The sequence below is a fragment of the Mytilus californianus genome, unplaced genomic scaffold (genome assembly GCF_021869535.1).
Source record: "Mytilus californianus isolate M0D057914Y unplaced genomic scaffold, xbMytCali1.0.p SCAF_4, whole genome shotgun sequence".
Lineage (NCBI taxonomy): Eukaryota > Metazoa > Mollusca > Bivalvia > Mytilida > Mytilidae > Mytilus > Mytilus californianus.
The window spans coordinates 7,038,567-7,062,981 of NW_026262690.1; the positions used below are offsets into that span (position 1 = coordinate 7,038,567).

The 24,415-nt window shown below is 31.6% G+C and overlaps 2 protein-coding genes across 3 annotated transcripts in view; one reads left to right on the forward strand and one right to left on the reverse strand.

Annotated features, from left to right (window-relative positions):
* LOC127737376 (26S proteasome non-ATPase regulatory subunit 1-like) overlaps positions 1 to 24,415 on the forward strand; it is a 182,298-nt gene that overhangs the window by 79,304 nt on the left and 78,579 nt on the right. The window lies entirely within an intron of this gene.
* On the reverse strand, positions 3,835 to 24,081 carry LOC127737379 (octopamine receptor-like). Its single transcript, XM_052247997.1, has 2 exons — positions 23,090 to 24,081; positions 3,835 to 5,802 (listed from the first exon to the last, which is right to left on the reverse strand). The coding sequence occupies exons 1-2, from the start codon at positions 23,349 to 23,351 to the stop codon at positions 3,905 to 3,907; spliced, it is 2,160 nt and encodes a 719-aa protein (XP_052103957.1). The 5' UTR covers positions 23,352 to 24,081; the 3' UTR covers positions 3,835 to 3,904.

Consider the following 24,415-nt stretch of genomic DNA (forward strand, 5'->3'; position numbering starts at 1 on the left):
TCTGAAATCAGGTGTACCTATAGCCAGGCATGCAGTCCCTTCTGTACTAGTGGTATCTATTAGTATCAGTTGTAATTCTGAAATAAGGTGTTCCTGTAGCCAGGCAAGCAGTCCCTTCTGTACTAGTGGTATCTATGGTATCAGTTGTAATTCTGAAATCAGGTGTACCTATAGCCAGGCATGCAGTCCCTTCTGTACTAGTGGTATCTATAGTGTCAGTTGTAATACTGAAATCAGGTGTTCCTGTAGCCAGGCAAGCAGTCCCTTCTGTACTAGTGGTATCTATAGTGTCAGTTGTAATTCCGAAATCAGGTGTTCCTGTAGCCAGGCAAGCAGTCTGTACTAGTGGTATCTATAGTATCAGTTGTAATTCTGAAATCAGGTGTTCCTGTAGCCAGGCAAGCAGTCCCTTCTGTACTAGTGGTATCTATAGTATCAGTTGTAATTCTGAAATCAGGTGTTCCTGTAGCCAGGCAAGCAGTCCCTTCTGTACTAGTGGTATCTATAGTATCAGTTGTAATTCTGAAATCAGGTGTACCTGTAGCCAGGCAAGCAGTCCCTTCTGTACTAGTGGTATCTATTAGTATCAGTTGTAATTCTGAAATCAGGTGTTCCTGTAGCCAGGCCAGCAGTCCCTTCTGTACTAGTGGTATCTATTAGTATCAGTTGTAATTCTGAAATCAGGTGTTCCTGTAGCCAGGCAAGCAGTCCCTTCTGTACTAGTGGTATCTATTAGTATCAGTTGTAATTCTGAAATCAGGTGTTCCTGTAGCCAGGCATGCAGTCCCTTCTGTACTAGTGGTATCTATTAGTATCAGTTGTAATTCTGAAATCAGGTGTACCTGTAGCCAGGCAAGCAGTCCCTTCTGTACTAGTGGTATCTATTAGTATCAGTTGTAATTCTGAAATCAGGTGTTCCTGTAGCCAGGCAAGCAGTCCCTTCTGTACTAGTGGTATCTATTAGTATCAGTTGTAATTCTGAAATCAGGTGTTCCTGTAGCCAGGCAAGCAGTCCCTTCTGTACTAGTGGTATCTATTAGTATCAGTTGTAATTCTGAAATCAGGTGTACCTGTAGCCAGGCAAGCAGTCCCTTCTGTACTAGTGGTATCTATAGTGTCAGTTGTAATTCTGAGCAGTCAGTTGCAATTGATTATGTCTTGGATTAGGAATGGTAGACAGTACAGTACATACAGCAGAGACATATTGTGGTCTTATCTATAAAGGTCAAGACAATTACAATGTCATCCTTGAAACTATCTGTTTGTCCATTTTAAAAAACCCTAAAGGTTCAACAGCTTCTTTGTTCACAGTAACACTTAATCAAGAGAATCCAGATAGGAAACGCAAGCCCTTGAAAAGCTTGTCAACGAAGAGATATATTTGTAATATTTCATGTCTGTACAAAATTATATTCCCTGTTTATTCACCAGATTCACTGTTTCTATAGTATCACATTCAAAGATGTGTTAGACTTTCTAAACTAAGGAGGTTTAGTTTGATATTTGACTTAAATTACTTGTTTATTTACTTGATTGCGATTGTCTCGGTTGCGACGAAGGTTGCAGTATGCGAGACATAGGGATTACTACCCGTCGATGGCGGCGGCGTAAACTATTTGTATAAAGCTTTATATTTCTGAAGGTAGAAGACCAGGATGATTCATATCTTGTATGCAGATACCTTATGTTATGAAGTTTCTGTCAATCATATGTCCATTGTCCTTGACCTCATTTTCATGGTTCAGGGACTGCTTGAAAATTTTTTTTAGTTAATTTCTCACTTATTATGATTAATAGGATAACTATATTTGGTATATGGGTTCCTTACAACTTCTACATGTCTGTCAGACAGAGTTCACCTGACCTCGACCTCATTTCATGGATCAGTGATCAAGGTTAAAGTTACATGATTAGGTCCATTTCTCAAATACTATAAGCAGTAGCCTAGGTCAATTATATTTGGTGTATGGAATGATTGTAATGGGTACATGTCAGTCCCGCAGGTTTCATCTGATCTTGACCTCTATTTCATGGTTCATTGGTCAATGATAAGTTTTTGTGTTTTTGTCTGTTTTTCAAGTACTATAAGCAATAGGTCAACTATATTTGGTGTATGGAATGATTGTAAGGTGTATATGTATGTCCCACAGGTATCATCTGACCTTGACCTCATTTTTATGGTACAATGGTCAATGTTAAGTTTTTGTGTTTTGGTCTGTTTTTCAAATACTAATAGCAATAGGTCAGCTATGTTTGGTGTATGGAATAATTGTAAGGTACACATGTATGTCTGGCAGGTATAATCTGACCTTGACCTCATTTTCATGGTTCATTGGTCAATGTTAAGTTTTTGTGTTTTGGTCTGTTTTTCAATTAGCATACAAAGTGGCGTTAAAACACCAAATATCAAATATCATATCAATTAGCATACACAATAGGTCAACTATATTTGGTGTATAAAAAATTGTAAGGTGTATAAGTCTTTCTGACACGATTTATTTGACCTTGACCTCATTGTCATAGATCTTTAAAAATGTTAAGTTTCTGTGATGCTTTTAGTAAAACCTTTATCTTTAAGATTTTCAACATAAAATCAATGGTCAGTAAAGCAGGTGAGACATTTCAGTGTGTGCACTCTTGTTTCCTTAGTACTGCATTCAAATGTGTGTTAGACTTTCTAATCTAAGGAGGTTCAGTTTGATATTTGACTTAGATTACTTGTTTATTCACTTGATTGTTATTTCCTTAGTATTACATTCAAAGGTGTGTTAGACGAGGTTCAGTTTGATATTACTTGTTAATTCACTTGATTGTTATCTCCTTAGGATTATATTCAAAGGTGTGTTAGACTTTCTAAACTAAGGAGGTTCAGTTTGATATTTGATTTAAATTACTTATTTATTCCCTTGATTGTTATTTCCTTAGTATCACATTCACAGGTGTGTTAAAGTTCAGTTTGATATTTGTTGTAGATGTTTTTATAGTGTTTTATGTAATATGTGTTACAATATCCATTTTGGAAGTTAAAAATTCTTGCAGAAAAATTTCTTTAAGAAGTTCTTAACAGATTTGGTACAACTCATGGTTTGTATAAATAATTTCTATAGTATTTTATGCAAAAGGTTGAGTTTGCGAGAAGTAAGGTTTTAAGATTCAATACTACTTTACTGGTACTATATGTATAGCTTAAGTCATTGTTAGCAATATCATTCAAACTCCAGTAAGATTAGTGTAAAGTGGTAGGGTGGAAGTCTATTTTGTGTGATCAGATTCTGGATTTCTAAGAAGTATATTACCCAGTAATTAAAACAATATTTAACTGTTTAACAATATATTGTTTAAATGGCATATTGCTGTCCAAGAAGAAAAAAGATGTGAATTGGATTTATCTTAGAGAACAATGTTGTGGGTCAATATAGATGTAAAACAGTATTTGACAGCTACAAATTAGAGTAACAGGTAATGTCTTGTGTCAGTTCATAATGAATTGCTGTTTGATTTGTTGAATTTAAATAAAACTTTTTTTTATTTTCAATGTTATTTGAATGTCTTGCATAGTAGCTGTCCAATGGACATTTACCCTCTTTATCCTCAAAAGATATAAGTTAAACATCTGTGACACACCAAGCAAGTAACTGTTATAATAGTGAAATTAATTTGGAATACTATGTTAATAATCCCTCTTTCCTGGTACATTTGAAAATTCCTTATTCTATCTAATGGTCATAATGTAAGTTAAAGTTTCATTGTTTTTGGTTGATTTTAAAAGTGTTCAATATGATGAAATAGTTTCAAACTAGCTTGAAAGGTTCTATAACTAAGAATAGACCAAGATAAATAAGTAGGTTTTAATTCTTTGGTAATTGACAATAAAGATATGTAAATTTAAAAATCAAAAAGTTCATTATCTAATCTCATCCTTAATTAAAACTGTCACTGTATTTCTACGATCATTTGTGATATTATGGGATGTCGGAAAACTTGCGTTGTATATGTCTGATCTTATATGTCCCTTTGTACATAAATGACATTTTAAAATTCTAATAAAAGCTCGCCGAAATGCTGTATTGAACATTGTGTAAATGATAGGGTTGGCTAACGAAGCCACGTAACCCATCCACAAAAATATGGACATCATGTAAGGTGTCACACTTGCCATGCAAGACTCACAGATTCCAGACATTATGTTTACAAAGAAGAATGGTGTCCATAAAACTACAAATACACCAAATATTATGCCTAGTACTTTTGATGCCTTTTTCTCATTTGAAGTAGCCTTTCTTGACATGGTATGCTTAGCATCCTGAGTTTTGTTGAATTTGTGAAGAAGATTTTTGATACTCCTCGAGACTTCAGGTCTGTCAGATGAAGAAGCTAGAGACTCACTTGATTTTGTGGTATCATACATTTTTTGACAGTATCCATTGACATGATTTTTGGTGGTTGAATTGCCCAATAGTGGACTTGAAGAAGTCTGTATTGGTGTGTTTAGTTTATACATATGGAAAGATTGTGGTCGAAGTTTGATTGTTAGAAAGTCTGAGCCAGATGAAGACGTTTCATCTAGTGAATCCTCCGATTCAGATACGACCTTTGATGCTGGTAGACCTAGTAAGTTAGGAACACCACTGTCCTCTGATAGATCATGAAGTTTTATGTCAGACATGGAGTCCTCCAGTTTTTGTATTTTTGTATCCAGTATTGAATCGGGTATTTTATGCAGCTTCATGTCCAACATCGAGTCTTGTAATCTATTAATCTTCATGTCCAACATTGAGTCTTGTATTTTATGAAGCTTTATTTCCGACCAGTCCTGTATTTTGTGAAGTTTCATATCAGACAGTGACTCAGGTGTAGCTCTTTTGTTCTCCTTTTCTCCATCTCGTATAATTTGGTCCATTTCGCTTTGAATCTGGAAATAATTTTGTTTCCACCCTGCAGATTTGAAATCAAGATTTCCACAACTATGAAACATGACATTTCTCATACCTCCTCCAAATGGAGTATCCGAGTCATTTAAGTTACAAAAAGATGAAGCACCAAATATATTTTTCCCTTTTGAAACATTTTCAATAGAATTAACGCGTAATAGATCAGATGTCTGCTCTTTTGGTTTGATAGTTGTATATTTGGGATATGTTGGCAGGCATGTGAAAGAAGATGCTTTACGTCTTTCCCAGTTGTGTTTCGGTTTTGGGATCTTTTTGCAGACACATTTCTCTGTGTATAGATGGTCCTTTTGAGGAAGCACTGGAATTGAAGCCAGTACAGTATTGTCTGTATCACTCTCAAGCTGTTCCACACTATGCCGTTGTGAGCCTTCATCACTTGGTGGTGACAGAAATGCTTTGAAAGACTTTTTCTTTTTATCTTTCTTTTGTTTATATCTTAAATCTGATCTGTCAATCCTTTGCATGTTAACTTGATTTTGCCACAGAATTCTAATAGTCAGTATATATGTAACAAGCATTATTACTAACGGAATGTAGAAGGCAAACACAGACCCATATATTACAAAGTCTTCAATGGCTGGAGCACAGAGTCCATCATTTAAGATATATTTACTGTCTTGAATTCCATAAATACAAAGCGGACTACTGATAGTTATGGAGACGGCCCATACAAAGAATATTTTCAACACAACCATCATTTTTGTCTTGTTTCGTCCATATCGCATCGGATATTTTAATGTAAAATACCGATCCATTGACATTGTGCACATGTGCCAAATGGAGGCTGTACACATGAGAACATCCATTGTCACCCAGAACATGCATAACTCAGCCCGAAATGGAAATGTACCTGAAAATACAAATGTGAATATTTAATTTTTGTGTAAAATAGTTGTTGTTCTAAACATGTAATAATGGAATATACAGATCAATTTGCATAAAGATCAGACCAATACAATGGTTTATATTTTGTGGTGACCATTAGTACTACCCCAAAATAATGGGCCCTAATATTTGGAGCAACTACAAGTTACAGTCTACTCTTTATTTCAAATCATTCTTCTTTCAAAATCGATAGACTTATTAAACCTAGTTTAGATCGAAATACATTCAATGCAGCTGAAAAATTGTTATCCCTGTTTTGTTTTGAAAATAGTTTTTCAACAAAACATATATCCAATTTTTTTAAAATTATGGTTGTTCACAGCTTTGACAATTACGTGTTAGCTTCTGTATAAAAGAATAGATATCTGTAAATGTTGTGATTTGTTACATAAATCTTACAATTATTTAAAAAGTCATTGCCTAGCTATTGGCAGAACTTAAATGTACTTGAAAACCCTGAGTAATGAAGCCAATTAGTAGTCAAACATATAAAAATCCATTTGTGATTGAAGGAAACAAGATGTTATCTCTGTAATCTTTTCCTATGTAATGGAAGGGAATTATGGGAATGATAACTCCGAAAACAAGCCAAGACAGTGTAGATATTGTGCTATCATAGTCAAGCACCTCTTTGTTGTTTTGAAGTAAACAAAAATCATTCAAAATATCTCATAAATTGGGTTTTTTTTTTATTTTTAAGGTGCCTGCAATAAAATATAATCTGAAATCTTTTCCTTGACACTTTATACTTATAAGTGTTTTGATGATTATTATTTCTTACTTTTGAAACAAAAAAATACACTAAGAATTTGAATATAATTCATAAAATTGATAAGAACTAAAATGTTACATGATGAACATTCCAAGAATATTAACTTTTGTTTTTGATTTTTTGTTAGCAATGTTTGACTACTGTATGCTCAACTATTGAATGATTGAAATATCCTATATCTAAAAGATTGTACGATGCTATGATTATCATTACTGTAAAAAGAGTGAAATATAAATACTTCTGCTGTGAAGTCAAGTGAATTTATACAGCTTTGATTGAAGTCAAGCTACTTTGTTTGTATCTTAATAAGGTCCATTAGAGAGAATAGAGAATGGGTCAATATAGAAGTCATTCTTGATTTGATGGAGTTTCATCCTCTATTATAAAATTTGACTGGAGCCAATCCTTTTTTGACTGACTGGGTCTCTGTTTCTTCAATTGCTTACTCATAGAGCTTCCTATATTCGTTAGCAGTTTACACTTGATCAGAGAATCTAGAATGCTCCAACATTGTCCTCTTGGCAGTTTGTATTAGAAAATTTATTTGAATAGTCTGTTAGTTTAAGTGAATCCAATCCATGACAAACAAATTAATGGGTTAAAAGTTGAAAGTTCTGAAACTACAGTACCTGTCATTGTCAAAGTAACAATCCTTTATCTTCAGAAATTAATTGATGAACAAGAAAAGATTAAATGGATTAATCTTAACATTTCATTGTTGCAAAAATGGAAAAAAATCAAAATTAGAATTTGCATTTCATGAGATTTATAGTGAATTTCTTTTTATTTAAGGTCAATTCCATTTTAAATGCTTTGAAAATAATTTTTGCTTAGCACGGGCAGTGGTTCCCGTTTCTAAATTTAACTACACTATCTATTTATAAGTATCTGAGATTTTTGTATTTTTATGACATCACACATTTTAAGTATTGCTCTTTTTAAGGAGTGAAACGTATCAGATTATTGTTTCATTATAGTGGGATAGGTCCTTTAAGTGTAAGGACAATACAATTTGTGTGACAATTAGTGTCTTAGAGTCATATTTCAGGATATTTTTAGTGTTGGTATAGTGTGTGTAACCATGGTAATAAATTGATTTAAGATGGTAAAGTAAAAGTTCACGCTTTTTGCTGCTAAAAATAGTGTTCATAGTTTTAGTAAATGAAAGTTTTATAAAAAAAAGAACAGTATACAACAATGAATAGTAGCCTATGAAGGGAACCAAGAGATCTAACTTCATGTTCAGTGTTTTCTATTTTAAACATCATTATACAAAAATCAAAAGATATGATAAGAAGTCCTGATCCAGTGAGTGAGCGTCAAAACACACATACAAACAGAGCGTCAAAACACACATACAAACAGAGCGTCAAAACACACATACAAACAACAGAAAATAAACAAATGTATTGAAAATTTGATGAATAAAACATTAACTTAATTGACTGGATATTTTTTATTTCTATTTGTATTTGAATGGTCTGAATTTTTCTATTTCAGGTAAGAGAAAATTTCTTGGTATATAGAGATATAGTAAGTAACAATTTTGTATCCATCATAGTTTATCCTTAGTATCTAGACAGTGATTCAGTAAGTAACAACCTAGAAATAACAGCTTAATAACGAGATATTAGTACAGAGTTAACACTATAGCATATTGAATAGAAGTCTCTTGCTATTTTAATAAGCATTTCTAAGATTAGAAAACTATGCTTGGGTCATTTCTTATTTCATGTGTGCCTACTTGTTTGAAGGAACCAACTTGGTGTGGTGTGCAGGATGATTTTAATAAAGTTTCTCAGGCTTGGTCAAATTAAAAGACTTCAAAAACTGTATTTGATTGATTGATTGTTGGTTGCTTAACGTCCAGTGGCAAATATTTCATGCATATTCAGGACGAGAACAAGTTCACAATAAATACAATAGGTAGGTTCTGTAATAGATTAAGGGATTAAGGTCGGAGAAATTTAGACTGCCACGGGAAATGGGGGTATTTTGGATAGGGACAGAAATTTAGCCTTGCAACAGGTCACCTACGGACCCCTCAGAGAGTTGTTCCAAGGGTTCTTAACGTGCAAAGAGCGTGGCACTCTCTTTACACGAGGCATCGGATTTAACGTCCCCATTCTGACCGGACGTGGCTGCAAATTTGTACATCCCGCACAGCCAAACGGACGCCCCACTTTGACGAGGGTTTTACTGCCGGTCGGAGGAAGACCAATGGTGACCATACTTCTATTCCCCAGTCACCCTTGGGGGGAAAACTGTATTTGATGCTTCTCTGCTAGGTAGATGTTAGTTAGGTGTAAGGTCTGCTCTGAGTAAGAATAATGTGTCTGGGTAGGATGCTATGTCTTTTGTAAAACTGTTACTTGTGAGTCTGTCCTTAAAGTCAGCATTGTGTGTTGGTCTTGTACAAGGCTGGTTATATAATTATATCATATTAACATGTAATACTCCTTGTGGCAAGAAGCTATCAATCAACCATTGATAATACATGTTTAAAAGAAGCCATTCTTCTTTATCAGCTTATAAAAGAATGTTCTAGAAGTTTCAACAATATTCTCCATAAAAGTAAACAAGAAACATTATATAATTTCATTGGAAGAATTTATATTCTGTTGTCATAGTGTCAAAAATCCTTATTTCAGATCACTGTGCTTATATTATACATTTTTAAAGATTTGACGAGAATTGGTGTTATTTCAGTGGATAAGCCTATTATCCTGTTTCCTTGACTTAAACCAGACTAAACCAGGTCTATATTTTAAGCTTCATTTATCTTAAAGAGGCCAGTAGGTCATAAAAAATATAATTTGAATTTAAATATTTGAAATTGAATAAGTCAACCTTCTCCTTTGAAAGTACTTCAGACATTAATTCCTACAGAATGAATTTGAATTAGTCCTTTAGTTTGAATTATCAGAACCTCTACACTCTCATAATTGAACTATTTATTCTAGCAAATAATTTGTTCATTTAAAATAAATGTTCTGACAAGTCAGCATTCTGTTTTCATCAGATGTTATGGACAGTTTTGCTTTGTTAAATAAGTTGTAGAGCTTGGATTAACAATGAGAGTGATAAAGTGATCACATTAAATCATCAGTTTTATTTGCCTCTAAGGACGTATTCACCATGGAAAATCAATAAGGCAAATGACTGATTGTGTTTTAACAGAAAAGAAAGTTTAATTATCTCCCCTGAACTTCTGTTGTGTTTTATCCATTCCATAATACTTTAAATCCAACAATTTGTTCTAGGTTAACTTGCACTTTGGGAATCACATGAATGTGAGAGTTATAATGGTATTTACCCAGAAAAATAAAGCATTGGGTTTGCTCACACTAAAGATGAAGCTTTCATGCAGTTTTTTTTTCCTTTTCTATTTTTTTGTTGATCATTTTTAAATTTATTGTGTTCATGTTAAAGCTGAATATAAAAAAAATTTAGAAATTTATATTTAGACGTATTTTCTAATGTGTGAAATGATATTTTCCAATGGTCCTATTCAGTATTGTCATTTGAGGAAATTAAACACCCAGAATATGAAAATTTGGATTGTTTTTAGCCTACAGGTAATATTGCCTATTAAATTCCTAATAATTGATAGAAAATGTACAATTGTAAAACTATTTAGAAAACATCTTCAACAGAACAAAAACATGTTTACCAGTTGATTTTGTTATCTGATGTATTAAATGATATTGTGTTTTCCTCCCTTGGACATTAAGTGATAATTTGCTTACATTAGCAATGTTCTATTCATGTATTTGATAGGTTGCTTTTTGTTCCTGATTTACAAAACAATTTTCTCATCATATGCAGTAATGGATAATGACCCTCCTTATGGATTTCTCTCTGAATACCACTTATCCTTGACCAAAACGGTCATTATTTGGAGGAATGTAGTTAATGTTGGTCATACAACAACCGATCATTGTTGCTATGTTATTAATCATCAGACAGCGCATGACATTTTATTAGTACCTTTTTTGATACTGTCTGTTTTTCTAATAACTTGTTTGCACATTTATGGAATTTCTGTTATTTTATCAAGTATTTTGTAATGACTATTTAATTGCTTATTGGTTTGGTAAAACTTGTGGATGAACACCTGGTAATTGTTGACCTTTAAATGTTCATATTTAATGTCTCTGGTACTGGGTAATTGTCTTAATTTTCCACTTATCTCTGATTATTTCCATGTAAACAGGGTCTGCTACATGTACATTTCTTAGTTTTGTTAGTACTTCATCAATTAAAATACTTGTCTTTCATATTTTAAGACTAGAGGATATATAGTTGATGCTTATGTAATTAAATACAATGAAATACTGAACAACAAGAGAACAGCTGGTCAGCATTTCTACAAATGATTGTCTTTTAACAATGACCAAAACAATGTTCAAATTTGGCATTCATTTAAACTGTTTTTAGTATAGTATATGTTGCATTAATTTAGACAGGAATTTACTTCACACAGAACATTGGTTTAGACTTGGTTTACTGTAATTACATGTAACATATGTTTAGACTTGGTTTTACTGTAATTACATGTAACATGGGTTTAGCATTGGTTTTACTGTAATTACATGTAACATTGGTTTAGACTTGGTTTAACTGTAATTACTTGTAACAATGATTTAGACTTGGTTTTACTGTAATTACATGTAACATGGGTTTAAACTTGGTTTTACTGTAATTACTTGTAACATAGGTTTAGACTGGTTTTACTGTAATTACATGTAACATGGGTTTAAACTTGGTTTTACTGTAATTACATGTAACATAGGTTTAGACTTGGTTTTACTGTAATTACGTGTAACATGGGTTAAGACTTGGTTTTACTGTAATTACATGTAACATGGGATTAGACTTGTTTTTACTGTAATTACATGTAACATAGGTTTAGACTAGGTTTTACTGTTACTATATATTTAGATGATATTAATGCAATATGTTAGTATTATTTATTTACAAAATTAAATCCATAAATAATTATTTCTATCACATCCATGATCATGTCAGAGCCTCACATCATTAAGTTGTTATCAAACTATTTAACTCATTTGATGGTTAGACATCTTGACTGACACAACATGCCTTAATTTGAATGCACTTGAATTACCATCTAAACACTTCAATATTGTTAAAAAAAAATTATATAAGTTGTGAGCATTTTTCTTCAAATTATTTAATTGGTTTAACTTTGTTTCAACACAAGGTTTTGGTTCTCTTCAAAGTTTTCATTGATTTTTCAAAAGTTTTAGCTTTTACTGCTCACAAGAAGATCGCTAATTGTCTTAAGCAAACTTATTGCTGCTGAAGAGTAGAAGGAAATGTCAGGTATATGTCAATGAGACAGCAACCCATCAATACAAAAAACAAAAAGATATCTAGAGATTAATGTACTGTCTGTAATATTGACCAGTGTCCATACATTGCTATAATGTGTGACACTTGTAAAAAAAAAGAGTTGGAGTTGCAATTTAAATCGTAAAAAGTGCCTATGAAAGGATTATTTTGCTACCAAATGCATTTAAATATTGATAAACCCAAATGCTGTCCAATGTTATGTCAATGAGAAAAACCATATAATTACAGTATATTTGAAATGATGGTCTGTGTTTTGTAGTGTTAAGTGGGGAAAATTGATACCACAGTCAATAATTAATAATAGTTTAAAAGCTATTGTCATATTTGAATTTGTGTGAATGGAATTGTGTATGGAAATCAATAAAACCAAACCTACAATGGAAACCATCCTGTTCATAGTGATATCGGCCATAACGAGTCATACGATGTCAGTTTGTTTAAAAGTACAAGGGAGTTCTTGCCCTGTATATTAAAGTTTGCATGATTTGAAATTTACTATAATTTGTTATGCAGTTTTGTAATTAGTGAAGAGAAAAACTTAATAAATGGCAGCTAAGTTTGTGTTATTAGATTTGTTTAAAGTTCTAAAGGAGTTCACATGCACTCCAGTTGTCATTTAATCATTTAATGGTTCATAAGTTTTATGTTTGTCATACTGTCTGTCCACATGGAGATTAAATTTTTTTTTTTTTATTATTTATTGTCTTATTGAGGAACGTGAGTTCTTTTCATATGTTGCAAACTTATTTATTTTATGAATTTTTTAAATTGTATTACGTGATTTGAACATTTGATTTTGAAATTGAATTTTATGATAATAGATACAATTTTGCTTGCTGCATGATTTGATTGTTGTTAACTGGTGGGACAAATAAATGTGTAGGCTCAAAGTGGATAGGCAGTAAATGCTCAAAGAAAATGTTTTGAAAACTGTTCAAATTCTAATTTCTGAGTTTGTTTGATGTAAATAAATGTTTTGGTTAAAACCATCTTGTAAAGTAATTTTATATCAATGAGTTTTTTTTTTACATTAATTATAAATGTTGATAAAACTTATAGTTTCCAAAGACAAAAATAATGTTATCTGTCTTTTAACTTTTACCAAAGCATAATCTGAAATTAAAGATTGATTGCTTATATGGTTTTGACCTGTGTGCTACTCCCTATAACTTATAACACTGTATCTTATAGACTAAGCAAATACAACACATTATAATGATAATAATAATTAGAATTACAAAAACAAATGCTCATTAAATTATGCATGAACAAACATGTCTTCTTGAGGCTATAGTGAGAGTCAATGGCCAGAAAGATAACGTGCAAATCTGCTCCTTTAATAAATGCATGCATAAAGTTGTGAATTTATAGGAAGTAACATGTAAAAGCGGCTTGTAATGTAAAGTTTTGATCTAAATTTCAGCCTTTGATGATTGAAGTTTTGGTTTAATCTGACATTAGAGGAACTGGATTTTAATGGCTTTTGTATTCATTTGTTTAATAGAGAACTGAAAATCCATTAATATGTAGGAAATTAACAGATTTTAGGGGATAATGAGTAATATAAAATTCTGTGGGAGGGTGATAACTATACAATGTGTCAGATGTGATTGATTATACAGAGGAGTCTGCTTGTTTGGGAGGAGATGTACATTTTGTATGCCTCTACAATCACAGTGCTTTATTAGTTATTTTTTTATGATTGTCAATATGGTATACAAACTATAATATCCACATGGTAAACAAAGGTTTATCCTTATCTTCAGATAATGGAGATCATTTTTAATATGTTAGCATTTTAGCATTTTGTTCCAAGTGAACAACTCGTTAAAGGCTTTTCTTGGAGGAGAGAGAGTTAGCAATCATTTATCTAAATCTTAGCTAACCAGTTGAAAAAAAATTTTTTTAATAAATTTTTGTTTGATCTCAGTTCAATTAAGATGTCAAATTTTCATGCTTCCCTCTTAATTTCCCATTGTAAAGCAACCATGTATGATGACGTCATATAGAAACAACACATCTTTTCTCACATCATTGGAAAAGAAGGAGTAAGATGCCTACTTATCATCTAAAAATCATTAAAAAAATTCCAGATTCCACCACCATATCTTGTGCTATACATTATTTCTCCACTCTTGAAAGTTAAAAGTGAAAGATTTAAAATGCTCAGCAAGACTCACATTTTGAATTTGAAAATTTAACTGTTTCAGATGGAAAAATATCTTACCACACTCAATGCAGTGGTAGAATCTATATTTTCTTATGGTTGAGGCCTGTTAAGTGTTATCTATTTCTTGCATGAAGAGATATTTCTAGTATCACACTGCACAGAGTGTGATGCAAAAAATTTGTTAATTTGATTGGCTTATCCAGCATCGTGAGATGATATTACAACATTTCCATTTGGCTATCCGTTAGGTCACCAATGACTTTCAAAGTTAACCCGATGTACATTTCGTCCATGGTAACGGACATATGTGATTTCTTCAAAAACATACAAAACACTCACACTTTTCACCTGAAAATCTTCTTTTTGTTGAATTTTATTATTGAAGCGTACAAAAAGTTTTAAAATGTCTGACATTAAAGTTTGACATCGGAACAGGACACATGTGAAGTCATACTGGTATGTGCAAAAGACTAGATCAATGATTCGAGGAATTATATATTTAACACAATGAGAGTGTTGATCATAAGAGAAATAGGTTTAAAACTCGTAAGAATTGGATATCGCTTGATATCAACTCTCATCATTTAATTTAAATAGTAATAATAAACTCACACAAGGCTCGTTTATTATTATATTGAAATTTAATAACTGGAGTTGATATCAAGCGATATCCAATTCTCACTGGTTATGAAACCTATAATTAATAAGTATCCAAGTCTGAAGCCACAGCAATTTATGTGTCTTTTAGATTGATTGATTGATTGATTGAGTGGGTGTTACTTAATGTACACTTAGAAATAAAAAAAGTAGTAAAGTACCTTACAGTATAAAGGATATTAGTCTCTGTGATCTCAGTTAAGAAAATCTATCTATTAAGACTATGACAAACTTTCTACTTAATTAACAATTGAGTATATCAGCACTATTGATCACTTTGGGAATCTCTACTTAATCTGAATGGTTCTGAGGCAGCTTTAAATAACTGACTTGACCATGTTCACAATTAAGTGAATTGTATTTATGACCTCTAGTTGTCTTTGGTTTTTTTTGGTGTGTCTATGGGTTTCTGTCTCATTTACAAATACCACGTCTCCTTTTATTCAATTATGAAATGGCTTAGATGTCTACAGAAACAAATAAGAAATATTCTCTGAACTAGAATTTAGTCGAAAAGTTCAAAACATAGACACTTATTTTATGTTGACCTCTATGTCTTTCAGTTTTCTGTGTTGGTGGGTTTCTGTCTCATTGATGTTTACCATACATCTCCTTTATCTTTTTTTTGTTGCTTAAGTATTGTTCAATGAACTTCTTTTCTATTGATTTCTTAAATAATTTTATTTGTTCTTGACAACATGATGAAAAATTAAGGATGAATATTTTCCGTGATTCCATTGATAAGAAATGACAAAGAAGTTCTATGAATGTAAAGCAGATGATGCTGTTTTTACAGAAATGAAAGAAGTATCAAAGATTTTGGCAGAATTATAATGAAGGGAAGTCAATGATCTTTTTGGTAAATTTATGTAAAGATTCATGTAACAAACTTGGTGATTTATGATATTAAAGAAATCAGACATTCAGATTAAAGGCAGATATAAGATTATAAATGATTTATAAAAATATAGTGATTCAAAATCTCAGAATGTGACCTTGTTTGGTTGTTACAATAATGAACCTAATAATTGGGATAAAGAACTGAATTTGGAACTACAGAATAAAAGGGAAATGAATTAAGAGTGAAAAAGTAGCAGTTCTGATGAGAATTATTGACTTTAAGAGAAATGATTCATTGAAATATTCTATTTTGCGATTTCAGCAAAGATTATGTAACTTTCTTTGATTGGCTTGATAGAAAGTATGAAGTGTGAATGCTTTATATTATAGTGCTGACTCTTTATTTCTAAGGTCAGGCATCCATTAGTTTGCACTTTTTTTTTTATTAAGTATAGGTCTACTTAGGAGTATTAGATATAAAGTATCAGGATTCTGTAGGGCATCAAGAGAGAGTAGCACTTATTCATCAGGATATCACATTAGGTATTAACAACATGTCATACTGTCACCTAACACTTTATACAAAAACAAAGGTATTAATTGGTAATCTTATAAAGAGTCTGCTTACTTCAGTTCATGGGACAATATCAAACCAATATTAGTGCTTTATAACCTTCTTGATTTAAGAAAAAAAAATGACATGTTTGTACAAACATGATGGATTATATTTTCATACAAACATGTATTAATATCTGCACTTCATTTGTAACCAAAATTTCTTTCAAATGATTTTATATATACCGGTAAATTAAATTCAAAACTTTTCTCTTTTACAATATAATGTATCTTTTTTTTATATATATATTTCAAATAAATAGTAAAAAATCAAAATAATCAAAAACTAAGTCTGTTTTTTATATTGATCAAATGGAGTTTGAGCCAAGGCTCCGTGTTGAAGACCGTACTGTGACCTATAATGGTTTACTTTTATAAATTTTGACTTGGATGGAGAGTTGTCTCATTGGCACTCATACCACATCTTCTTATATCTATTGTTAATAATTAGCATATGAGTTCACCACATACAGAAAATGTGTCCATGGACATGGTTGAAATCTATAGCTTTAGGGTCGAGGTCAATTAGTTTCTGTTCATATCTTCAAATAGCCTTATGTCTTGATACTTTTTTTAATTTAATGATGATTGTTTGATGATTGTTATTATGTGGTTTACATGTTGTAATGTACTATTATATTATTTATTAATGCATTTCTCTGTGCTGAGTGTTCTTGCATTTGTTTGTACTATATTCCTGTCACGTAGTGTTGTCATTTTATCGATATTTTTTAACATTGCCATATAAGCGGGAGGTTTAGCTAGACGTAAAACCAGGTTCAACCCACTTTTTTCTTAAAATGTCCTGTACCAAGTTAGGAATATGGCAGTTGTTATCAAATAGTCGGTTTCTATGTATGTTGACGTTTGTTTTTGTTGCAGTTCAGTGTTTCTGTTGTTCCGTTGTTTTCCTCTTACAGTTGATGTGTTTCCCTCGGTTTTAGTTTGTAACCTGGATATGTTTTCTCTTAATCGATTTATGACTTTTGAACAGCAGTATACTACTGTTGCCTTTATTTGACACCAATAGGATAAGGTTAAATTCTGGAGGTGTGTTGTGGATAAGTTTGTAATTTTCAGTTTGAAGAGCAAGGTTGTTTACTTTATATGTCCACTTTGTAATAAATGTTCTGCTTGGAGTTAAAAATTATACTTTGTGTAATTATTCACCAGAAGGCATATGTACATAAGATTGGAATATCCCGCCTCAAAGTCATGGTCACAAAATTTGTTTAATGTTTCTTAGCCCTTGAAGGCTTTGTTTATATCTAATATTTTCTAATTTTTGTTAAGTACCTTTTTTTTTTAGCTTACATGACACTTATTCCAAAAACTCAATAAGAAAATTGACCTCCATCTCAAATATTGTTTCAAAATTTATACCTGGGTCATATAGGAGACATTTATGTGTTCCTTTTTATTTTCAAAAGTAGTCTATAAAAGAATTGAGGTCTGGCACAAAAAGATGAGGTCTATTGGGTGACAGAAGAAAGATGAATCATAATGAGGCTTATATTGAAAGTCCCAGACATTTGACCTCCCTCACAGTTTTCAGCAAATAAATTATTTCATACAATTTTTTCCCCAAAGTACTTAAAGTTTATTTATCATACATAGATAATTGAGTATGTTAATCATTAACTGTAATTATTTGGTGGTTTTTAGGTGTTATGAAGAGACATTGTAGAGGGAATCGTGATTGAATTGATAAGAGAAAAATCATGCTTACAGTTATTTTCTAATATGTTTCAGGTGAATAGGTTGTCTGGTTTTGTTCGATAAAATGATATTGAACAATAAAATGATATTGAACTGAATATTAAAATCTATTTACAAACAAAAATTGTTAAATTACAAATTTATTAGTCATGTACCAAATAATATGATAAATTCATAGATTTACAGAAAATATCTTTTATCTGACAGGCTTCTGACTCAAAAGTCTGGTTAAGCTTTACAGACTGTAGAGTTTAAATCCTTGTATTTACCCAAAAAAGACAGTCATTATTGTACTGACTGGTATTTTATAGGTACAAGCATCAGGTACTGTCACATGTAAACCTATCTAGCAAAAGTAGGAATGAAATTATGACTTAATCTGAGTTTTATGTCACATTTTGCTTTTGTGTTGCAAGAAGAGAATGAAATTGGGCATTAACCTTACAAGATATTTGGGATGTCGAAAAGTAAAATATCCACATCACCATTTCTAAGAAAATGGATAACATTTGCTCCACTTTCAAATTCAAGTCTATTTTTTAGTTGTCCTTGAACTGTTAAACATTTAGTTTCTCTTCTTACAAAAAAAAAAGGAAATAAAAAGGATACCGGTAGACTTACAATTTTTTTCACAGAAAGAACTACAGATTTAAATGTTCTTTGCTTTTTAAGAAGCTAGAAGATCATAGAGAGGTTAATAGGTAATTGTTTTTAACATAGAGGAAGAATGATAACCTGTTATCTGATTCAGATTGGCTCAGATATCAAAGTCTCTTTTAATAGAACTTTAGGAACAGTAAAACACTGGTAATTAGCAGGAAGACACTAGGAAAAAATAAATTGTTTGACATTGCACATCAGGGTTTTTATCAGAGTTGTTGTCTGTCATTGGTTGATGTGGTTGCTTGTATTGTCCAATAAATCCTGTATATCCTTTTTATGTATTAGATAAAAATTGCTAAATATTAATATTAAAAATTACAATTTTCCCCTTTATTTCTTGTCCCTTGACATGTTGTCCTACCTTCATCTTCTGATGAAAGAAAGAAATACTGTGGATTCATTTATTTTCGTGGGTACCAATTTTCGTGGATTAAGGAAAACTTACATGTTCGTTGATATTTAATTTCGTGGTTTTGACGAAGTCTGCATACAAGCCTATGGAAAATTTGTTATTCGTTGAACATTTAATTTCGTGGTTCACCTGTAACCACGAAACCCACGAAAATTGGTATCCAACGAATAATAATGAATCCACAGTAAGAAGTTTCTAACCTTGTGGATTTCTGGTATATGTACGATATACCATGCTTGTTTTAGTCCTTGCATTGAAGTTTCCATGGACATGTTACAATAACCTACTGAGTTATGTACCACTGTTTGGAGAAACTAATGCATAGGATATTACTGATGTCAAATCCATTGATATGTGTAATTACCAGAGGAAGAATTACAAATGTTTATAAATTGTCAGCGATTGTATATATATAACAGTTGCTAATTTGACTGTAAATAATTAAAACAAAACACTGCTTAAGGACTAAAGACTCTTAGTTAATAAGATTAACAGATGGGTTATAAAGTACATATTAAAGTTTTGAGTGTAGATTAATGAAAACTGTCCCTCTGGTGAAAGTGGTTGATAGTATATTGAGACACAAGGACCACATGTTTGATGTTATATTATTTAGTTGCAATAGTTCCCTCTATTAAATCAACACTATGAGAACTAAAATTTTGTTCTTATCTGCACATCATTATCTTGTAAGGTCTTTTCAGAGATCAGTAGTATATGCTGATATCCCACCCTTATTCTTGCAAGAAATTGGATCTATAGATCACTCGACCTATATAGTTCCTAAGATTTACGACTTCATTGTTTTCCTTAGGGGAACTCATCCCTCTCTACTACAGCTTTATCATCCTAGATATCTTCCCAAATTACTGTAATACAACCTTTCAACAGAGGACAAATTATTTTTGTATCAAAGTTTTACTGAATTAAAAGAAGTAACCTTCATGAACAAAATTCAGGGTAAAGTTCAGGCTTTAACATTTAAACATTAGGCACATTCTACAGATAACATTTATATAAGAATTGGTTGTATTACATGGACAGTTTTATCTTATCTCATTCCCTTAAATAGTTCTTATTCTTAAGAAACTGTCACAGTAGACCATGAAGCAATCTATTTCATGCTTTATAATGATTGAAACAAATAAACAATAATGTTGTAAAAATAAGAAGACATGGTATGATTGCCAATGAGACAACTATTCACTAGAGACACAATGACGTGGATTTAAGCAACTATAGGTTACTGTACAATAATGCTAGTTCATTTTTCTCTAATAATATCTTGACACTTTTTCTATGATGATTGCTGCTGATACCAGATTTTAGTGATATACTTAAAGGAACAAAAACGTACCAGTACAATGGTATGAGGTAATATCTCAACAATTATAGGATGCCCAAAATACTTAGAAAGAAGATTTCAGGCTAACAAGATATCTGGTAATTAGGTCTGTCATGTTTGTAATGAGCTGCATGACTATTTATAATTGGAAGATTTATAGCAACTCTATGATCTGGGTTACTTTAATCTAGTTATGAGGAGTATTTCAAAGCTGTAAATAATGTTAGTTTAAAAAAAAAAACATAGTTTTTGCATGTATTTTATTTGAAATGAAATAGCTCTTCTGGCATCTATTAATTTTCGTGTGAACAAAAATAACGATACTGAATAAAACAAGAGGACATGAGATGCAAAAAAGCAATAGAAAGAAAAATTTTAAGTTTGTAAAAATTTATAAAGACTCTGACATTTAGACAGACTGGTGTCCTTAATTAAATGCAGATTTTTTTTTATTTCTGGTCCCATTTTTCATTGAATCAATTGTAACTTTTCTGTAAATAAGTAAACAAACAAGTTCGATGTATTGTATAGTCAGTTGTATATTGTTAAATTCTGTATCTTTATTGACTTTATGTTACAACACACTCTGGAAGTACCAATGATATTTCATTTTTTTTTTATTTTGCCTCACAAAAAAATTAATTCTGAGCAAAAAGGAAACTTGCTTATTGGTTTGTACTTTTCTTTGATAGTTTAAAAACATCATGACTGTCTCCATTATATAGTGTTACATTTCACACTTTTATTAAGTTAGTGTATTTCCTTTCCCATTTGATCAAAACGGAACATCCCCTGATGTAATATAGGGACATAAAGACTGGGTTAATTTATAGTTAGTAGGAGATATCATTTCAGAAGTATCTTTTATTGTTGTGACTGATCTGTATTGTGGAGATAAAATATAAGTTAATTGATTGTTACTTGAAAGTCCCATCTTTGATGATGTTAGAAGACTATAAGGAAATTGTCTGCCACAAATTTGTGAAATTTAATGCATTCTTAGCAATGCAAACTTAGTTATGAACAAATATATTGCTGACACTTAAAAGTAATGGTACCAGACAACAATAAAGTTATTGGTAACAATTTCAATGTCACAGAGGTCAAATTTAATTAGCATCCTTAGTTTCCATGTAAAAGTGTTTGAAAAAGTCAAAACTGAAATTTTAAGAAAAATGTTATACAATTACACATAAGTAGAACTCCATGGATTTCAGAAAAGATTTTTTGTTGTAAGTAGTTTTCTGTTCCCTCAATAACTAGACCACCATGGTAGCCAAGTTCATGACTTTATGATAATGGTGTTTTACCTGCTATGTGCAGCTAAACATATGCCACCAGAGGACCAAAACATATGCCACCAGAGGACCAAAACATATGCCATCAGAGGACCAAAACATATGCCACTAGAGGACCAAAACATATGCCACCAGAGGACCAAAACATATGCCACTAGAGGACCAAAACATATGCCACCATAGGACCAAAACATTTGCCACCAGAGGACCAAAACATATGCCACCAGAGGACCAATAAATGTTAACCATTTGGTTGCACCTGTATTCATCCCCTTCCAACTTTACTTTCTAATGGTGTTCATGTTGCTCAGTCTCAAGTTATCCGACAGTGTGTAATGTTTTAGGGACTACTGTTTGTCTTCTCTCTGCCAGATTGTTTTCTTCTTGTGTTTGATAGCCCAAGGGTTGACTAGGGTATAGAAATAAAGTCCTCCCATCCGGTAGAAAAACCTATACTTTAGTGGGGCATCCATTTGGCTTTTCGGGATGTTTTGATATGAATCCATGTCAGAATGGTGACTGACTATGTCTCATGTAGGCAGAGTACCAGGCTCTTTATAAACTTGTGCAATAACTCATTGAGGGGTTAGTTGGTGATCTTTCCCTAGGCAAAATGTCTGCCCCAATCCATCATACTTTCCAGTGGCCTTCAAAATTCCCTTCTTTAATCCCTATGGACCCATGTGCAGAACTTAATTATTGAATTTAATGTTCTCATCCTGAATATGCATAAAAAATATTTGCAACTGTATGTTGTGTAAACAGTCAATCAATCTTATTGTTTCTTTCCCCTTTTATCTTCTTTGCTGTCCAATGTTTAATTCATAGCAAAAGATTATATAATATGCAAAACACATAGAATTTGAATATTGGGATAATACTTTGAAACAGCAGCCCAACAACAAAATACTAACCACAGGTAATTTTCATGCTTTGGTCAAATAAAAGTTAAAGATCCATATGAAATTGGATGAAAGCATTCCATATAATTATTCACTGTTTACATTAATAGGTATTATCTATCACATCAATAATTCTTTTGTAAGTTTACAAAATCAATTCCAAACTTATTTTTTACAATTAAATGTAAGTTCCAGGAACACCACAAAGTGAATCAATGGTTATTAATATTTTAAAAGAGTAGGACTATACTCAATGTAATGGTTGTTTTTATGCTATTTGGCTCTGTATAAAACAACCCACAATTTATCCTATGTCATGCAATATTATACTTCACTATCTTTCCCCCATCACTCTTTTTTAACTAGAAATAGGAGAGTTGATATCATTTGCAGTTTTAAAAACAATATCCCCCCTTTAAATGGAAATTCAGATCTTGACAAATAAGGAGAATTTTCACAATGTTTTTTTAATGTACCTACCATAAATTTCTACAACCATGCCAAAGGGCATGACTAGAATTGAGACCAGGAAATCTGCAATGGCGAGAGACATCAGGAAATAATTGGTCATATTCTGTAATCGTCGATCCCATATTACGGCAAGGCACACTAATAAATTTCCTAACGTTGTACAAAATATCAAAGCTAACAAAGATAGCATTCCCCATCTCAATTCTTGTTCATCTTCAAAACTGTCAGTGACATTAAGACTTCCATTTAAGGCAGAAATATTTTCATTCATTGTTAATCCTGTTGATTTAGTCTATCACTATTTTCTCCATTTTTTTTTAAATTAAAATTTGAAATCCCAGGCTTAATCCATGTTTATCATTGACAAAATAATTTCTCCTTTTCTTAATTAGTTAAGAAATAAATCCAACTTTAATTTTACAAGTTTTTAAAACTTTTCATTTAAATTTATTTTCCAAAACTGTCTAAACTGATCGTGCATCTATTTTTGTACAAACATGTGTATTATAAAAAACCACAAAATTCCTTTAGAAGTATATAAAGTACAACACACTTAAAAGTTTCATTAATGTTAAATTATTTAAAGATGTGAAAAAGCAAAAGATGATGTTGATGAAAACTATTTACAACCTCCGATAATATACATTCCATCCCTCTGTAGATATCATCTAATCACGTTCATTGATAGATTTACAATCCACCAATCAATGATCTCTCCTTATAATTGATCAATAAAACGTTTATATAAAGAAACATTAGGTATGTTTTAATGATGTCACTAAGTCGTTAATTGAATATCAAAATGATTACAATTAAGCTCAGGGTAATTATTGAACAATTAGTGTAGGATGACTCTAGTCGATGGTTTATAAGTATTTTTGTACAGTGATTAAAGAATATTCTATGGGTACCCATTTTCAAGTACAGAGACTCTCTACCCAAAGTGTTCATATTGTCATAGATTTTTATAGATTATGGAAAATCATTTAAATATTTATTATATTTCCACAATTAAGTTCTTTTTCTATTATGTCTAAATAATTAAGATAGTTTCTTTGACCCTGATTAACTTGTTATACAACCTAAATAAAAATTGTTTCTAAAAAATGACCCTGATTAACATGTTGTTCAATCATCTACAATATCTATAACTAAGTAAAGAGCTCTCTCCCCCCTCCCCCCCCCCCCCCAAAAAAAAAACAACAAAAAAAACAGCATCTGAAACTGATTATAAGGTACAAGATACCTTTATGATTTTAGTTTCAAAAATCATTCTTCTTTCTGCAATTTTTAGAAAACTATTCAGTCAGTACTGTTTGAATGTACAAAATTAAG

What these genes read in the sequence shown, in the direction of transcription:
- LOC127737379 (XM_052247997.1), bottom strand. Translation starts at nt 23,351, where the DNA reads ATGAATGAAAATATTTCTGCCTTAAATGGAAGTCTTAATGTCACTGAC. An exon ending in CATGGTTGTAGAAATTTATG is followed by an intron (nt 5,803 to 23,089) that starts GTAGGTACATTA and finishes TTGTATTTTCAG; the next exon opens with GTACATTTCCATTTCGGGCT.